The sequence below is a fragment of the Suncus etruscus genome, chromosome 9 (genome assembly GCF_024139225.1).
Source record: "Suncus etruscus isolate mSunEtr1 chromosome 9, mSunEtr1.pri.cur, whole genome shotgun sequence".
NCBI classification, from domain to species: domain Eukaryota; kingdom Metazoa; phylum Chordata; class Mammalia; order Eulipotyphla; family Soricidae; genus Suncus; species Suncus etruscus.
In genome coordinates this window covers 72850924-72867477 of record NC_064856.1, presented here as the reverse complement: position 1 = coordinate 72867477, position 16554 = coordinate 72850924, and the positions used below count along the sequence as shown (strand labels likewise).

The window sequence follows — 16554 nt, the reverse complement described above, 5'->3', positions numbered from 1 at the left end:
TTTCATAAATATCAGTCTTTTCAAATATATTTTAAAAAATTTGGGGCCACATCCAATAGTGCTAGGGTTTACTCTATGGTCAGAGATCAATTTTGCAATACATGGGAGAAAATATGGAATGACAGGAATAAAACTTGAGTGAGTCATGAGCATGGCAAATACTCTACCTGCTATATCAGGGGTCTCAAACTATGCCGTGCCAAAAGTAGGCCCATAATTTTCAATAAAATACTGGTAAGTTTGTTGATTTAAATTTACTTGTTCTTCTTTGAAATATTGTATGTATTCCTATTTTGTTTTTTACTTCAAAATAAGATATGTGCAGAGTGCATAAAATTTTTTTCATAAAATTTTAAAATATAGTCCTGCCCTCCAACAGTCTGATGGACAGTGAACTGGCCCCTGTTTTAGAAGTTTGCGAACCCCTGCCTTAGTATTTAATGGGACTGGGGTCAAAACAATAGTGTAGCATAGGGGTCCTCAAACAATGGCTCACAGGCTACATGTGGCCTGCCAAAAATATTTATCAGGCCCACCAAGGAGTTTTCGCCACCACTGCTTGTTCTGCTTAGCTTCTGACTCATCTTGGTTCTGCAATGTGTATTTGTGGGATGTGAGCCATACTCTCTGACTCCCCTCCTTCTCTCCTTTTCTTGATTTCTCATCTAACTAAGGAAACTGAACAAAGTACCTTTCTACCTTTTCTAGTGCAGCAAGAAATAAAACTTTTAGAGACAATACCATGCAGAAATGGCTTGGAATATCTAGGTTCAAATCTTAGATATCAAGAAAATAAATTTTGAGATCAATGGAAAGTTAATTAAGCTTAGAATTTTCAGTGTACTCAAAAATAAATTGCAGGGCTCCCTGTGTGTGACACCAGGCGGGGAAAATCCGTGAAAGTACACCGACCCAGTGGGGCCCAACTGTGAAAAACTGTGAGTGTGACCTGTCTATGTCTGTCTACTGTCCTCTTGCGTGAAACTCTTGCGAGTGGGGCAAAAAGAGGCTCCAAAAACCTCGCTCGCCCAGAGGCCATTTTCAGGGAGGGACTACAGAGCATGAAAACCGGCAAGGCTTTGCAAAAGCCAGCTCCCTGTGTGTGACACCAGGCGGGGAAAATCCGTGAAAGTACACCGGCCCAGTGGGGCCCAACTGTGAAAAACTGTGAGTGTGACCTGTCTATGTCTGTCTACTGTCCTCTTGCGTGAAACTCTTGCGAGTGGGGCAAAAAGAGGCTCCAGTGGAGCACGGCCGCGTAGGGAACAAAAGAACTCCATTGCAACAAGAAGGAAAAATCACACTAAGAACGGCGCTATATCAAAGAAGCAAACATTTCTCTCTGGACTGTCTTCTCTGTTGCATGCTCCGGCCTAAGATTTGACACAGTGTGAGGCTTCATCCACAGAGGACTCCCCTCCCTTAGAGGCAAGTCAGCCCATCCCGAAAGGGAGGAGCCAGAGGAGTGTGCTGCCTGCATCATATAAACAATGAATACCACCACAACACGTTGAAAAACCCACAATACAAGTGTGACAATGGGGAAACAACGCAGGCCAGCATCAGACATAGAGAATGAAGATGACAATTCTGAGGACAAGATAATGACCAACCAACTAATCAACCTCTCAGATAAGGACTTTAGACTAGCAATATGGAAGATGCTCAACGGACTCCAAGAAACCATGGATCGAGTTGAACAGAACACTAATAAGAACCAAGAAAATATGAAGATAGAAATCACAAAACTCCAAACTGAAATAACATGTCAACTAACTGGACTGAAAAAGTCAGTAAACGAAGTGAATGACAAAATGGATAAGCTCTGGGACAGGGTATCAGAAGCTGAGAATAGACTTGGTGCTGTGGAAGATGAGATACATAACAATTCCATACAGCAGGAGAGATTGGACAAAAAACTTAAAGCAAATGAGCAGACAATGAAAAAATTAGTCAAAGAATGGGAACAGATGAAAATAGAAGTCTATGATAAGATCAACAGAAACAACTTAAGAATCATTGGAGTCCCAGAGACCCAGGAAGAAAATTTCCAGGAAGAATCAACGGTCAAGAACATCATTAAAGAGAAACTTCCAGAGCTAAAGAATATATGTGATCAAATCCTGCATGCCCAAAGAGTACCAACCAAAAGAGACCCCAGAAAAACCACCCCAAGACACATCCTAGTCACAATGACAAATCCCACAGATAGAGACAGAATTCTGAAAACAGCAAGATCAAAAGGGGAAATTACATTCAAGCAAGCATCCTTGAGATTTACAGCAGACCTGTCACCAGAAACACTAAATGCCAGAAAGCAGTGGTGGGATATTGTGACAAGACTGAATGAAATGAATGCTTCACCCAGAATACTATACCCAGCAAAACTCACTTTCCGGTTTGACGGAAGAATACATGTTTCACAGACAAAAAACAGCTCAGAAACTTCACAGACACAAAACCAGTCTTAAGAGAAAAACTGAAAGACCTAATCTAAGACAAGACTACCCAAAAGACACACCAAATTTTGAAATAAAGATGGCGTTAAATCCCAGGACAATTCTTTCTCTCAACGTCAATGGACTAAATGCACCAGTTAAGAGACACAGAGTGGCTAAATGGATCAAAGAACTCAATCCAACCTTCTGCTGCCTACAAGAAATGAACCTGAATAGTCAGAACAAACATAGACTCAAAATAAAAGGCTGGAGAAAAATTATCCAAGCAAACAGCACCCATAAAAAAGCTGGAGTGGCCATACTAATATCAGATAATGCAAACTTTATACTCAGGAAGGTTGTAAGGGACAAAGACGGACATTTTATATTAATCAAGGGGTACGTAGAGCAGGAAGAATTCACTCTCCTAAACATATATGCACCGAATGAGGGGCCAGCAAAATATTTAATACAACTGTTGACAAATCTGAAAAATAATATCAACAACAACACAATAATTATGGGGGACCTTAACACGGCTTTGTCAACACTGGATAGGTCAACCAGACTAAAACTCAACAAGAATATACTAGACCTCAGGAGAGAAATGGAAGAAAGAGGCCTAGTGGATATATATAGGACACTCCATCCCCAAAAACCTGGATACACATTCTTCTCCAATGTACATGGGACATTCTCCAGGATAGACTACATGCTGGCACATAAAACATACCTCCATAAGATCAAGAGGATAGAAATTTTGCAGACTACCTTCGCTGACCACAAAGCGCTGAAATTATTTGTGAACTCCAAAGGGACTCAGAAGAAACACTTTAACACCTGGAAGTTAAACAGCCTCATGCTAAATAACCAGTGGGTCCGAGATGAAATAAAGGAGGAAATAAAAAGGTTCCTGGAAACAAATGACAATAAGGACACAAACTATCAGAATTTATGGAACACAGCAAAAGCAGTACTGAGAGGAAAATTTATAGCTTTGCAAGCACACATCAGGAAGGAAGAAGGAGCTACCTGAGTAGCTTAATGACACAGCTAATTGAACTAGAAAATGCTCAACGAAAGGACCCAAGAATAGGAAGACAGAAGGAAATAACAAAGCTGAGAGCAGAAATCAACGAAGTGGAAACTCAAAAAACAATCCGAAAGATCAACGAAAGCAGAAGTTGGTTCTTTGAAAAAATAAACAAGATTGATAGACCACTGGCAAACCTAACAAAGAAAGACAGAGAGAAACTTGATAACTCGTATCAGGAATGAAAAAGGAGAGACCACTACTGATATGACAGAGATTCAAAGGGTAATCATATACTACTTTGAAAAACTCTATGCCACTAAAAATGAGAACCTGGAAGAAATGGATAAATTCTTGGACTCTTATAATCTTCCACGGTTGAAGGAAGAGGATGTAGCATATCTAAACACCCCCATCACCATTGATGAAATTAAAACAGTAATCAAATGTCTGCCGAAAAACAAAAGCCCAGGTCCAGATGGATTCACTAATGAATTCTATCAAACTTTCCAAGAGGAACTACTGCCAATCTTGACAAGACTCTTTCATGAAATTGAACAAACAGAAACACTTCCAAATAGCTTTTATGAAGCCAACATCACGGTGATACCTAAACCAGACAGAGATGCTACCAAAAAAGAAAATTACAGACCAATATCACTGATGAATGCTGATGCAAAGATCCTCAACAAAATCCTGGCAAATAGGATTCAATTCCTCGTTAAAAAGATCATCCATTACGATCAAGTAGGTTTCATCCCAGGAATGCAAGGCTGGTTTAACATCCGTAAATCTATCAACATAATACACAACATCAATAACAAGGAAAATAAAAACCACATGATCATATCAATAGATGCAGAGAAAGCATTTGATAAGGTCCAACACCCATTCTTGATCAAAACTCTCAGCAAGATGGGAATGGAGGGAACCTTTCTCAATATAGTGAAGGCCATCTACCACAAGCCAGTGGCAAATATTATCCTCAATGGAGAAAAACAGAAAGCCTTCCCTCTAAATTCTGGCACAAGACAAGGCTGTCCTCTCTCACCACTCCTATTCAACATAGCACTGGAAGTACTTGCTATAGCGATTAGGCAAGAAAAGTATATCAAGGAATCCAGATAGGAAAGGAAGAAGTCAAGCTCTCACTGTTTGCAGATGACATGTTACTCTACTTAGAAAACCCTAAAGACTCTATCAAAAAGCTTCTAGAAACAATAGACTCATATAGCAAGGTGGCAGGCTACAAAATTAACACACAAAAATCAATGGCCTTTCTATACACCAATAGTAATAAGGATGAAATGGACATTAAGAAAACAACCCCATTCACAATAGTGCCACACAAACTCAAATATCTTGGAATCAACTTGACTAAATATGTGAAGGACCTACACAAAGAAAACTATAAAACTCTGCTCCAAGAAATAAGAGAGGACACACGGAAATGGAAACGCATACCCTGCTCATGGATTGGCAGGATTAACATCATCAAAATGGCAATACTCCCCAAGGCATTATACAGATTTAATGCCATCCCTCTAAAGATACCCATGACATTCTTCAAAGAAGTGGATCAGACACTTTTGAAATTCATTTGGAACAATAAACACCCTCGAATAGCTAAAGCAATCATTGGGAAAAAGAATATGGGAGGAATTACTTTCCACAACTTTAAACTGTACTACAAAGCAACAGTTATCAAAACAGCATGGTATTGGAATAAGGACAGGTCCTCAGATCAGTGGAATAGGCTTGACTACTCAGAAAATGTTCCCCAGACATACAACCACTTAATTTTTGATAAAGGAGCAGGAAATCCTAAATGGAGCAGGGAAAGCCTCTTCAACAAGTGGTGTTGGCACAATTGGATAGCCACTTGCAAAAAATTGAACTTAGACCCCCAGCTAACATCATGTACGAAGGTAAAATCCAAATGGATTAAAGACCTCGATATCAGCCCCCAAACCATAAGATATATAGAACACCACATAGGCAAAACACTCCAGGACATTACAGGCATCTTCAAGGAGGAAACTGCACTCTCCAAGCAAGTGAAAGCAGAGATTAACAGATGGGAATAAATTAAGCTGAGAAGCTTCTGCACCTCAAAGGAAATAGTGCCCAGGATACAAGAGCCACCCACTGAGTGGGAGAAACTATTCACCCAATACCCATCAGATAAGGGGCTAATCTCCAAAATATACAAGGCACTGACAGAACTTTACAAGAAAAAAACTTCTAACCCCATCAAAAAATGGGGAGAAGAAATGAACAGACACTTTGACAAAGAAGAAATATACATGGCCAAAAGACACATGAAAAAATGTTCCACATCACTAATCATCAGGAAGATGCAAATCAAAACAACGATGCGATACCACCTCACACCCCAGAGAATGGCACACATCACAAAGAATGAGAATCAACAGTGTTGGCGGGGATGTGGAGAGAAAGGAACTCTTATCCACTGCTGGTGGGAATGCCGTCTAGTTCAACCTTTATGGAAAGCGATATGGAGATTCCTCCAAAAACTGGAAATCGAGCTCCCATACTATCCAGCTATACCACTCCTAGGAATATACCCTAGGAACACAAAAATACAATACAAAAACCCCTTCCTTACACCTATATTCATTGCAGCACTATTTACCATAGCAAGACTCTGGAAACAACCAAGATGCCCTTCAACAGACGAATGGCTAAAGAAACTGTGGTACATATACACCATGGAATATTATGCAGCTGTCAGAAGAGATGAAGTCATGAAATTTTCCTATACATGGATGTACACTGAATCTATTATGCTGAGTTAAATAAGTCAGAGAGAGAGAGAAAAACGCAGAATGGTCTCACTCATCTATGGGTTTTAAGAAAAATGAAAGACACCCTTGTAATAATAATTTTCAGACACAAAAGAGAAAAGAGCTGGAAGTTCCAGCTCACCTCAGGAAGCTCACCACAAAGAGTGATGAGTTTAGTTAGGGAAATAACTACATTTTGAACTGTCCTTATAATGAGAATGTATGAGGAAAATGGAGAGCCTGTCTAGAGTACAGGCGGGGGTCGGGTGGGGCGAAGGGAGACTTGGGACATTGGTGATGGGAATGTTGCACTGGTGATGGGTGGTGTTCTTTACATGACTGAAACCCAAACACAATCATGTATGTAATTAAGGTGTTTAAATAAATTTATTAAAAAAATTTAAAAAAAAGAATAAAGGAAAAAAAACAAAAAAAACAAAAATAAATAAATTGCAGCAATAATGACTTCAGTATACAATGGAACAAAAATGAGGATATGTGTATAATTCATTTGCAATAGTCACTTATTGTGATCTCAATATGTAGCATATTTTAATTTCTGTGATAATTTTTGAAATGTTATTGAACATTTGAAATTCACACATTAAAATATAACCTTATCATTTCCAAAGTATAAAATAATTAATTTTACAACACTTATATATAATGAGCATAATTTAAATTGGCCTAAATTTACCTATTTCAATCAAGGTATCACATCTTATTTTTAATGGAGAATAACTATTTTAGTGCAACTCATTAATATCATTAAGATTTTAGCAATTGTAAGAATAAATTTTAAAATTTTCCTCTACAAGAGATAAAAAGGTCACAGTCATAAAATGTTCTGAGTTATAAACAGCCTCATTGTTTTCTTCTAAAATCTCACCTTAATGTATTTCTGCTGTTCAATTCTTAGACTACCCTTTTGCATTTTGAGCTTAGTTTGAGCTTGCAGAAGACTTTTCACTCTTAAATATAGTGGATTCAATAAATGTACCTAAGATTAAAGTAATTTTTCAACTTGTTTTCTATCTGAGTTGTCTCTGAGGCAAAGACGAAAAAGAGATATGACAGTGCTATAAAAAGTTATCTTAATTTGGTTTAACAATATTAACATGCAACTGGTTTTTAAAACTAAGATTGATAATATGGAGCTAAAATATATTCTGCATTTTATATGGATTGAAACAATATTTCTGAATTGTTTAAAATATTCATTTGTATCTTTTTATTCATCATTAATGACTTATTGAATATTTACTATGTGAGAGGCAGGAAGTAAAGTTAAAAATCTGGAAATATGCTAGCTCGTTTTACTCAATCTGAAAGTATGGTTCAAGACAGTAGTTGGATATTACCTGTTTCCAAGTAATCATAGAATAGTTCAATAGACCCAAAGTATTCAAGGTCATCGTCCTGCTCCCAACGAGTATACAGCTTTTGAGAGTTGGATTTAACTTTTCGTCTTCTCCACCAATTTTTTGTCATGCTGTTAAAAATGACCAAATAAGTAGATAAGATAGTTAAAAATAATAGTCAAAGGATTACTCATAGAATTAGAATGATAAATTTAGAAATTCATAGAAAAAGAAGGTTAAGTAGTGAAAAAGTATAGAAATTTATGTATTTATAGTTAGGTCATTGTTTAGCGCTATTTTCCTAACATAAGCTAAAGTCAAAATTACTTTATGGGCTGATTAAAAAAATGCTCTTCATGAAAATATATTTACTTAGAAACAGTTCTGTTAAAGTATATGTGACATCAGTTTTTATTTGTCATACTATTTAGTTGTTATATAAATCTATATTGTATATATAAAATATATAAATATTAATACATGTATTTGTAATACTAATTATTTGTTATATATTTATATATGAATATGTATATACATACATATATAGATATAGTTTTATGTAAATGTAAAAACATATAAATATGTTATACATATTTATTATACTATCAGGATTACTTAAATAAATGAGAAATTTTTCACAAGAAAACATGTCTAACAAAGAAAACGAAAAGGCTCATTCAACATGGGAAAATAAAAGAAATATCTTAAACAAAATGTTAACCAATTCAATTGATTATTATAGTAAATTAAAATACTGTTATCACTTTAGACTTTTTTTGAGAATCAAAATGATTTTTTTCAATAGAAAATATAATGTAGGGTTATAGAGACAGTATAGAGATAGATTAAGGCACTTGTTTTTATAGGGCCACTTCACTTTGATTCTTGGCACTTTCTATTGTACCCAAAGCAAGACCAGGTGTGATCTCAGAGCACAAAGCCAGCAATGAAAGAAAAAAAAGAAAGGAAGGAAAGAAAGAAAGAAAGAAAGATAGATGAAAGAAAGAAAGAAAGAAAGAAAGAAAGAAAGAAAGAAAGAAAGAAAGAAAGAAAGAAAGAAAGAAAGAAAGAAAGAAAGAAAGAAAGAAAGAAAGAAAGAAAGATAGAAAGAAAGAAAGAAAGAAAAAGAAAGAAAGAAGATAAAAGAACAAAGGAAGGCAAGGTCATCATAACATACCACATTAGCAGATTCTGAAAGAAAATATAAAATCTTTGTGAAAAAATTATATATTTCATTCATCTATTAAAAGCTATTTGTGACAGAAAAGCAGAAAGAGAAATTCCTTGAATATTACTTAAAATATCTACCAAGATCTTGGGGATAGTGTTATAGTCAATAGGGAATACATCCCACAACCACATACATGGGAACATCACTGGGTGCAGCCCTGGAGACCCCTGATCTCAGTAGGCAGTCCCTGACTCTTTTATTGAACTTGCAATTGGGTTGGGCTAGACTTGCCAGTGAAATCTGGGGGTCTCCTAAACACTATTTGAGTCTACATCACAAATAATATCTGAATGCAGAAAATGAAATATTTAGATAAAAATCATTGAAGTCCATGATAAAGTTATATAAATCATAAGACTTAACATTATATAAACATTGTCTTCATTGAAACAATTGAAATGTAATGAGGTTCATTTAGAAAAACTGACTATTTTCCCTGTGAAATCTAACCAAATGGAACTAAACTTTATAAGGGAAGGTCTCTAAGTTCAAGGATAGTAAAAAAAATTTTTTTTTGATATACAAATCCATGAGTAAAATTGCCTCACAAGACACCAAGCCTTGTTATAAAGTTGCACTAATTAAAATTGTTGCATTGGTGTAATGATAAAGAAATCATGGAATATATTGAGAATTCATTAAAAGTCTTGCTTTTGCTATATGAAATGAGTGTTATTGTAATTTGTTAATAGTAGGAAGAGAAATATCTCCACAGAGACTAATCATATGTACGTATATGTAAGGCATTGCTTTTGAACGTTCACACAAAACTTTCCTCTATTAATAATTGAAGTCTCATATGTGGTTCATTGGTAGATTTAGTGACTTAAATATCGAAGAATGTTTCACTGTCCCACATCACTGGGTTTAATTCCTCCTATGATGAGCTTTAACCCCATCTGCCACAAGTGTACCCCTGTGTTTTAGAAAACAATTGTCTTAAAAACAAGTGTTTAGAAAACCTTCAGTGTCACAAAAAGTGCTATGAACAACAACAACAAAAAAAAACCTCAAAGACTTTAAGAAAAAAACACAATGTTAAAATGTATAATAGTCATACATACGGATAACAGACTTCTTTAATATTTCCAAAGAGCTGCTTCCCAGTCATTATGATAAGTAACTGAGTTGTTAATTCTATTTGACAACCTCCAGGATCACACTAGTTAGAAATTGAAGATAAAAAATTAGAATTAATAGGTGAAAGCTGGACTTTCATACCAACTAAAACAAAATATATATTTGGTGGGAACACATATTAAAAGAATAGAAAAGAAATAGTTCAATAGTATCAGAATTGATCTCCAGTCAGTGTCATACTAGCTGCATTGAACTCTTTAATTTACATTAAATAGGTCTTATTTTTAAAAAAATTTTTAATACATATACCTAGATTAGGGTTGAAATTTGCTATTTTTTCCTACTGATTTGGCTACACACCCAGTCTCTTTAGTCATGCATTATTGTTTCCCTACAACTGGCTGTGCTCAAGGCTTACTCTTGGCTCTGTGCCCAGGTCAGGTAATTTATTGGAGGACTCAGGGGGTTATGTGAGGTACAATGGATCAAATACAGGTCGACTGCATGTAGAGTAACCTTCTTAGCTGTTATACTGTCTCTCCAGGCAATAGCTGTATATTCTTTGCAGGAAATACCTAAGAATTTATCACAACTCATAAGGACATAGAGTCTTCATCAAATGACAGGATGTTAAGGTCTATATACTATGAGGATAGAGTCCATGTCTTACCCTTCACTTCAATTTGATAAAATTTGTGCTAGTGCTGGATTTTTTGGTTAATGTTGTAACTGAATTATTGAAACCAATAACTTCAGATCTTAAGGGATTTCTCACCTCTTCATTTCTCCATGTGTTAAACCAGTACTGGTATTTTCCAGGATAGCCCACAAACTTTCCTTTAAAGATAATTATATAAAAGCAGGACGAGTAAAAATTTACAAACTGAAACAGGAACATTTTCAAGGTAAGACTGCTCTCATATTCCTGGTAAGTTCGAGGAATTTCTGGTAAGTAAAAAATATCAAATTTTAATACTGTAAATTCCTGATTTTCCTTATATTTTGTAGATTTTGGAAAAAGTGATGTTTAGTCATATTTAGAATGGCACTGGTCATAACAAACTGATAAGTTACAAAGGTTTTGTTCTAGGCTTACTTTTTAAAAAACATTATTAAAGTTTAAGTAACAAAGTTGTTAGCCTTTATAGTTCCTCTGTACAAAGTTATTACAGTCATTCAAAAGCACCTCTACCACTGTCCTCGTATTACTTATATAAAGGACTAAATGTATTGCTCAACTAAATGGATAATAGAGGAGGCATTCGGAGTGGTGAAATATAGTCTGAGGTCACACCAAGTATGGAATTCAGATTCTCAAAACACCAAATAAGCTTATGTTCTTCTGAATATATAGCATGGCATTTTATAAACACTGAAAGTTTTTTTTTTCCTGTGAACTAATAGCAGTTTAAAATTTACGCCACATCCTAAAAATGCACATTCTTGTTAGGATAAAATTCTAAGAATGCATTCACTGGAGAATAAAGAGTTGTTATCAGTGAGTTTGACAAATCCCATACTGTTTTTGCTTTCCCAACAGCCCCTTTGACTGATATCCCTCCCTAAGTGAATCCTGGTGAGGAAGATGCACTATTTTTGAAGGAAGAGAAGAAAATGACCATTTACTGGTAGGTGTGTTCTAGGTTTGGAGGCAACTTGTGAGAACAGTAACTGCTTTGCAGAGTTGATTAAGGTAGGAAAAGATGGTTTGGTGGACCAGTTTTATTAACACACAAGAAGTTATATGATAATAAACGTCCGAATCTTATAAAGACCTTGTGTGAACATATAATTTTCCGGCTATTTCTGGGCATGTATCACTAAAAAAATAAGTTGATATTTATCAAACTTCTAGTGGCAAATGAAATTTACAGTAAAATAAAATGTTTATTTTGCGAGTGATTTACAAATTGTCACTTCCCTCCTGTTGTGAAAGAAATTAAAGCTTATCAAATACTTTTCTATTTCATTTTCAGAGTCATTTACAAATTGTCACTTCCCTTCTGTTGTGAAAGAAATTAAGATTTATCAAACACTTTTATATTTCAAGGTATTTAAGATGTAACCATTTAGCACAGAGACCAAAGGTCCAGGTCTTTTGCTAGTAGGTAGGGAGAAAAGAGAGAAGGTAGTTAAGACAGACTCTATTGGCACACAAGTAGATGTTTCTATTTATTAGTTTTCTTCCCTTGACTGCATGTTTTTGGACATGCTAATGATTGATCAGCTTACCCATATTTGTAATCCAGACAGAAAATTGATCATAAAAGAAATTCAAGATCAAGATGACAATAAAGTTCAAGCATGATCCAGAAAGTGATGTAGCTATCTGGGGTGTAATGATACTTTTCACTTGATGTAAGGATGATTCACTTTCAATGAAGGAAGCAAATGAAGCAAATACTGAGAGACGGTATATGATCACAGCTACCATACACCCAATGATAAGGGACATCTGAGGAAAGGGAAAAACAATCATTGTTCACTTTCATCTCTGCCCCTCTGCAATGCATGTGTCTGTGAAACATACTATTCTTTTCAAATCCATCTCTCACCAAGATGGAAGGATATGAATGTCGACAGGGTAAAAGGGTAAGGAACAAGGCATAGGGGAGCTGCTAGATAAGTCTGAAACAAAAGTAGGAGTCCATTACCCATTCTTTATCCTGGACTTCCCAAATTAATTTGGTCTATCTCCCCATCGCCTTTTTGAAAAAAAAAAAAAAAAAAAACCAAAAACCAAAACTAGTCAGCACCATTTTGTAAATTTGCTTAAGTGATCAAACAGAGGACACTAAATTAGATCAAGGCTATTATTACTCCCACTGGATTATTCCAGAGATCCCTACACCCCCATGTATGTCTAGATTTCTGAGAAAATTAAAAACAACAAAAACTTACCCATGGACCTTGATATCACTCTAGCATTGTATTACAAATACACACACACACACACACACACACACACACACACATAATTGGAGGGGGTATTTCTATTCAGAAATTTGAAGAACTGTACTCAAGTGAATGAGTATTAAAAATAAAAGATATAATTCTCTTTCTGAAATCACAATACTAATATTTTTTATTTTTTATTTTTTGTCCTAAATCAATAAATCTCTCCTTCACTCTACATTTTATCATCAAAGAAAATACTTTTGGTTTGTTTTTTTTTGGAATTATACTCATGGTGCTCAAGGCTTACTCTTGCCTCTTTATTCAGTGATTCCTGAGCATGCTCAAGGAACCTTATAAGATACCAGGGATTGAACCCAAGTATGCCATATGCAAGGCAAATACTCTACTCACTGTATTACTTCTCCTGCCCTCAGAAAAAAAAAAATTTCAAAGGGAAAAACAAACATTCAAGAACATATGTTACTGGTCAGATTGAACAGTGCTATCATCTATTTATTTTTGTACCTCAATAACTATGGAGCATCGACCATAAGTTCCTCTTTTCCTAAAATTAAACGTGAACTACAGAAAATCACAAATTGAAATAGTTAAAGTGGAAATAGTATATCCACAGGGAGTTCAATGAAAATGTCTCTCCCTCACAACGAAATGTAGTAATTAAAGTGTTCAAGACTTAAAGTGGGCATCAATAATACATGTTTATTTGGTCAGATACATTTTCATGTTGTGTGTATATATATTTATATAAGGTGTAGATAAAGACAAATTATAATTTTCCTAAAACTAACCTGCATATAGGCAATCTAAATATTGTTGAAACTAGGCATGTGTCTTACATGTGACCAACCCCCAGTTTGATCCATGAGAGAAGGTAATAGTCTCCAGTACTGAGCTGAGAATAGCTTCTGAACTCCACTAAGTGTGGTTAAACACTTAGTTAGATACCACTATCACACACACACACACACACACACACACACACACATTCCCCAATCTAATTGTTATAGTACTATGGTTTTAAGTTATTAATCAATGAACAATTAGGAGAGAGATGTTTATGTTTTGTTGTTGTTGTTTTTGTTTTTGGCCACACCTGGGGATACTCAGGGTTTCCCCCTGGCGATCCTCTCAGAAATCGCTCCTGGCTTGGGGGACCATATGAGGCTCTGGGGGATCGAACCACAGATGCCTTACCACTTGCACCACCATTCCAGCCCCTGGGGTGTATATTTTAAGATAAATTAACTCTCTTACCTCAGCTCTTTTTATTATTTTTAATTTAACTATATACATGAAGGTGTGGTTCTTTTGTGTGGGGGATTTTATAGTGGGACTATACCTGGCAATGTTAAGGGGTTACTCCAGTTTCTGTGCTCAGGAATCACTCCTGGATTGTTCGGGGAACAATATGGGATGCTGCATAGAAATTGGGTTGGCTGCATGCAAGGCAAATACCCTACCTGCTGTACTGCTGCTCTAGTCCCACAAATTAAAGTTTATAAAAGAATTCTATTTAAAATGTAAGGGAATAAAAGATAGTGACAGATGGTAAAGGGGGAATCAAATCAAAGTTCATAACAGTCAAAATATTGAGATAGCTTTCATAAGAATATATTCTGTTATAGTTAAATAAATGCTTACTGAAAATAGCACTGTGGCTCCTGATAAAAAGTACCATTTAAGACGGTTATGTAGAGGCATGTGAGGCTCCAATTCCTGTAATTGTGAAGAAAACACAGAAAATTAAAAATCTACACTCAAGTTTGGGACTCCAGAAGTAGTCAAAAAATCACAAAGCAGTTAAAGTAGAAAACTTTAAGAATGGGACCACTAGAGTTAGTCAAAGACTATACTACCAATGCTTCCTTTCATATTTTCCCCATTAATTTGTTTGTTTCCATTTTTTCCCTTTGTTTTTATTGTTTGTCTTTCTTTTTTCCATTTCTTTTTTTTTTGTCACATCCAGCAGTGCTCAGAAATTACTTCTGGCTCTACACTAAAAAATTATATTCCTGGTTGCCCTGGGGGGACCAATATGATGCCGAGGATCTAACCCAAGTTGGCCTGGAAATACTCCATCTGCATATTGCGTTATTGCTCTGCCCTCATTCTTTCCATTTAAATAGACACAGACAAGATTCTTAAGTTACCATGTGTGTCATGGTGGATACACTACTTCCTAAAATACTCACCCTAGTTATCTGGTAGGCAGAAAATTAAACGTATATTATTTTTGTTTGTTTTCTTTTGAGATCACACCCAGCAGTGCTCAAGGATTATTCCTGGCTCTGTGCTCAGAAATCGTTCCTGGCAGACTCAGGGGACCATATGGGATCCCGGGATTGAACCCGAGAGTCCTGGGTCATTCCTGCTCAAGGCAAACACCCTACTGCTGTGCTGTGCTATTGCTCCAGCTCCGTAAGATTATATTCTTAAGGCTGTGGCTTGTTTATTAATTTTAATAAAATTACAATTAAATTCCAATAGAATTAAACTGAAGTTTGCTAAACTTCATTGCTTTGTGTCTAGGCTAACCAATTTATTAATAATGACCTATAGGAGTTTGCATCTCTAAAAAAAATAGTGGCCCAGACTTTTTCATCTTCATGCCTTTTTATAGTCCTTATTGGAAAATAGTAGTTATGTCAACAGACAGTCTTAGCTATATCAGTCGGCAGTTACATATTTTTCAAAATAAAGTTGCTACTTAGTTGTGATCGCAAATCCAAAATTTTCAATTCTACCTAAAATAAGATTTTATAATACAAGCATTTTCTAAAAGAAATAATTGCAAACAACTCAATATGAAAACAGACTGTCCAAAAGCTCAAGAAAGCCTTATAATGTGTGCACAAGAGACTTTCTGCTATCGCAAGCAGATCAGTTCATTATTCAGTATTAGCTCTTATGTGTTTGCATATTTTCGTACATATCTGTGTACTCAGACATGCGTGTGTGTGCTCCCAATATACACTTGAAAGTAAGAGTTTCTTTTATTTTTGTTTTGTTTTGTTTTGTTTTTGGGCCATACCCGGCAGTGCTCAAGGGTCACTCCTGGCTGTCTGCTCAGAAATAGCTCCTGGCAGGCACAGGGCACCATATGGGACACTGGGATTCGAACCAACCACCTTTGGTCCTGGATCGGCTGCTTGCAAGGCAAACGTCACTGTGCTATCTCTCTGGGAAAAGTGAGAGTTTCTAATTCTTAGCCAAAGAAGTACTGCAATACATTAACAAAAGTTCTCTCTTCATCACCTAATTATCTTAGGTAAGCAAATCAAACATTAACTTTCAACAGTTTCAAAGGTGAGGAATTCAGCACATAATTTTGGTATTGATATTTGATATAGCCAGCAAACATGCTTTGCTTTTATTTATCAGACTATGAAAAAGGTAAAATATACATTATATAATTATTATGACAATGTGTCTTAATATTTCAAACCACTATTCAATATGTTCATCAATGTTCTGAATATTTCACTTTGATAGCTTTATTACAATTTTTCTGCTCATGTTTCAATATAATTTAGTAAATATTTAATAAAAACCTAAACTGTCAATAGAATTTTATGTATTATTATAACAGTGTTTTGAACAGAGTAGAGAGATCTGACATGATAGGGTTAGAAATATTCTATTTTTCTTTTTAATAACATCAGTAATACAATGATTACACAGCATA

The 16554-nt window shown here is 35.5% G+C and overlaps 1 protein-coding gene across 1 annotated transcript in view; it reads right to left on the bottom strand.

Annotated features, from left to right (window-relative positions):
• ANO5 (anoctamin 5) overlaps positions 1–16554 on the bottom strand; it is a 78757-nt gene that overhangs the window by 9765 nt on the left and 52438 nt on the right. The window contains exons 13-17 of the mRNA XM_049780691.1: positions 14511–14585; positions 12183–12405; positions 10726–10895; positions 9935–10032; positions 7640–7770 (exon numbers count right to left, since the gene is read on the bottom strand). Of these exons, the coding sequence (XP_049636648.1) occupies positions 7640–7770; positions 9935–10032; positions 10726–10895; positions 12183–12405; positions 14511–14585 (697 nt within the window). The remainder of the gene's footprint in view (positions 1–7639; positions 7771–9934; positions 10033–10725; positions 10896–12182; positions 12406–14510; positions 14586–16554) is intronic.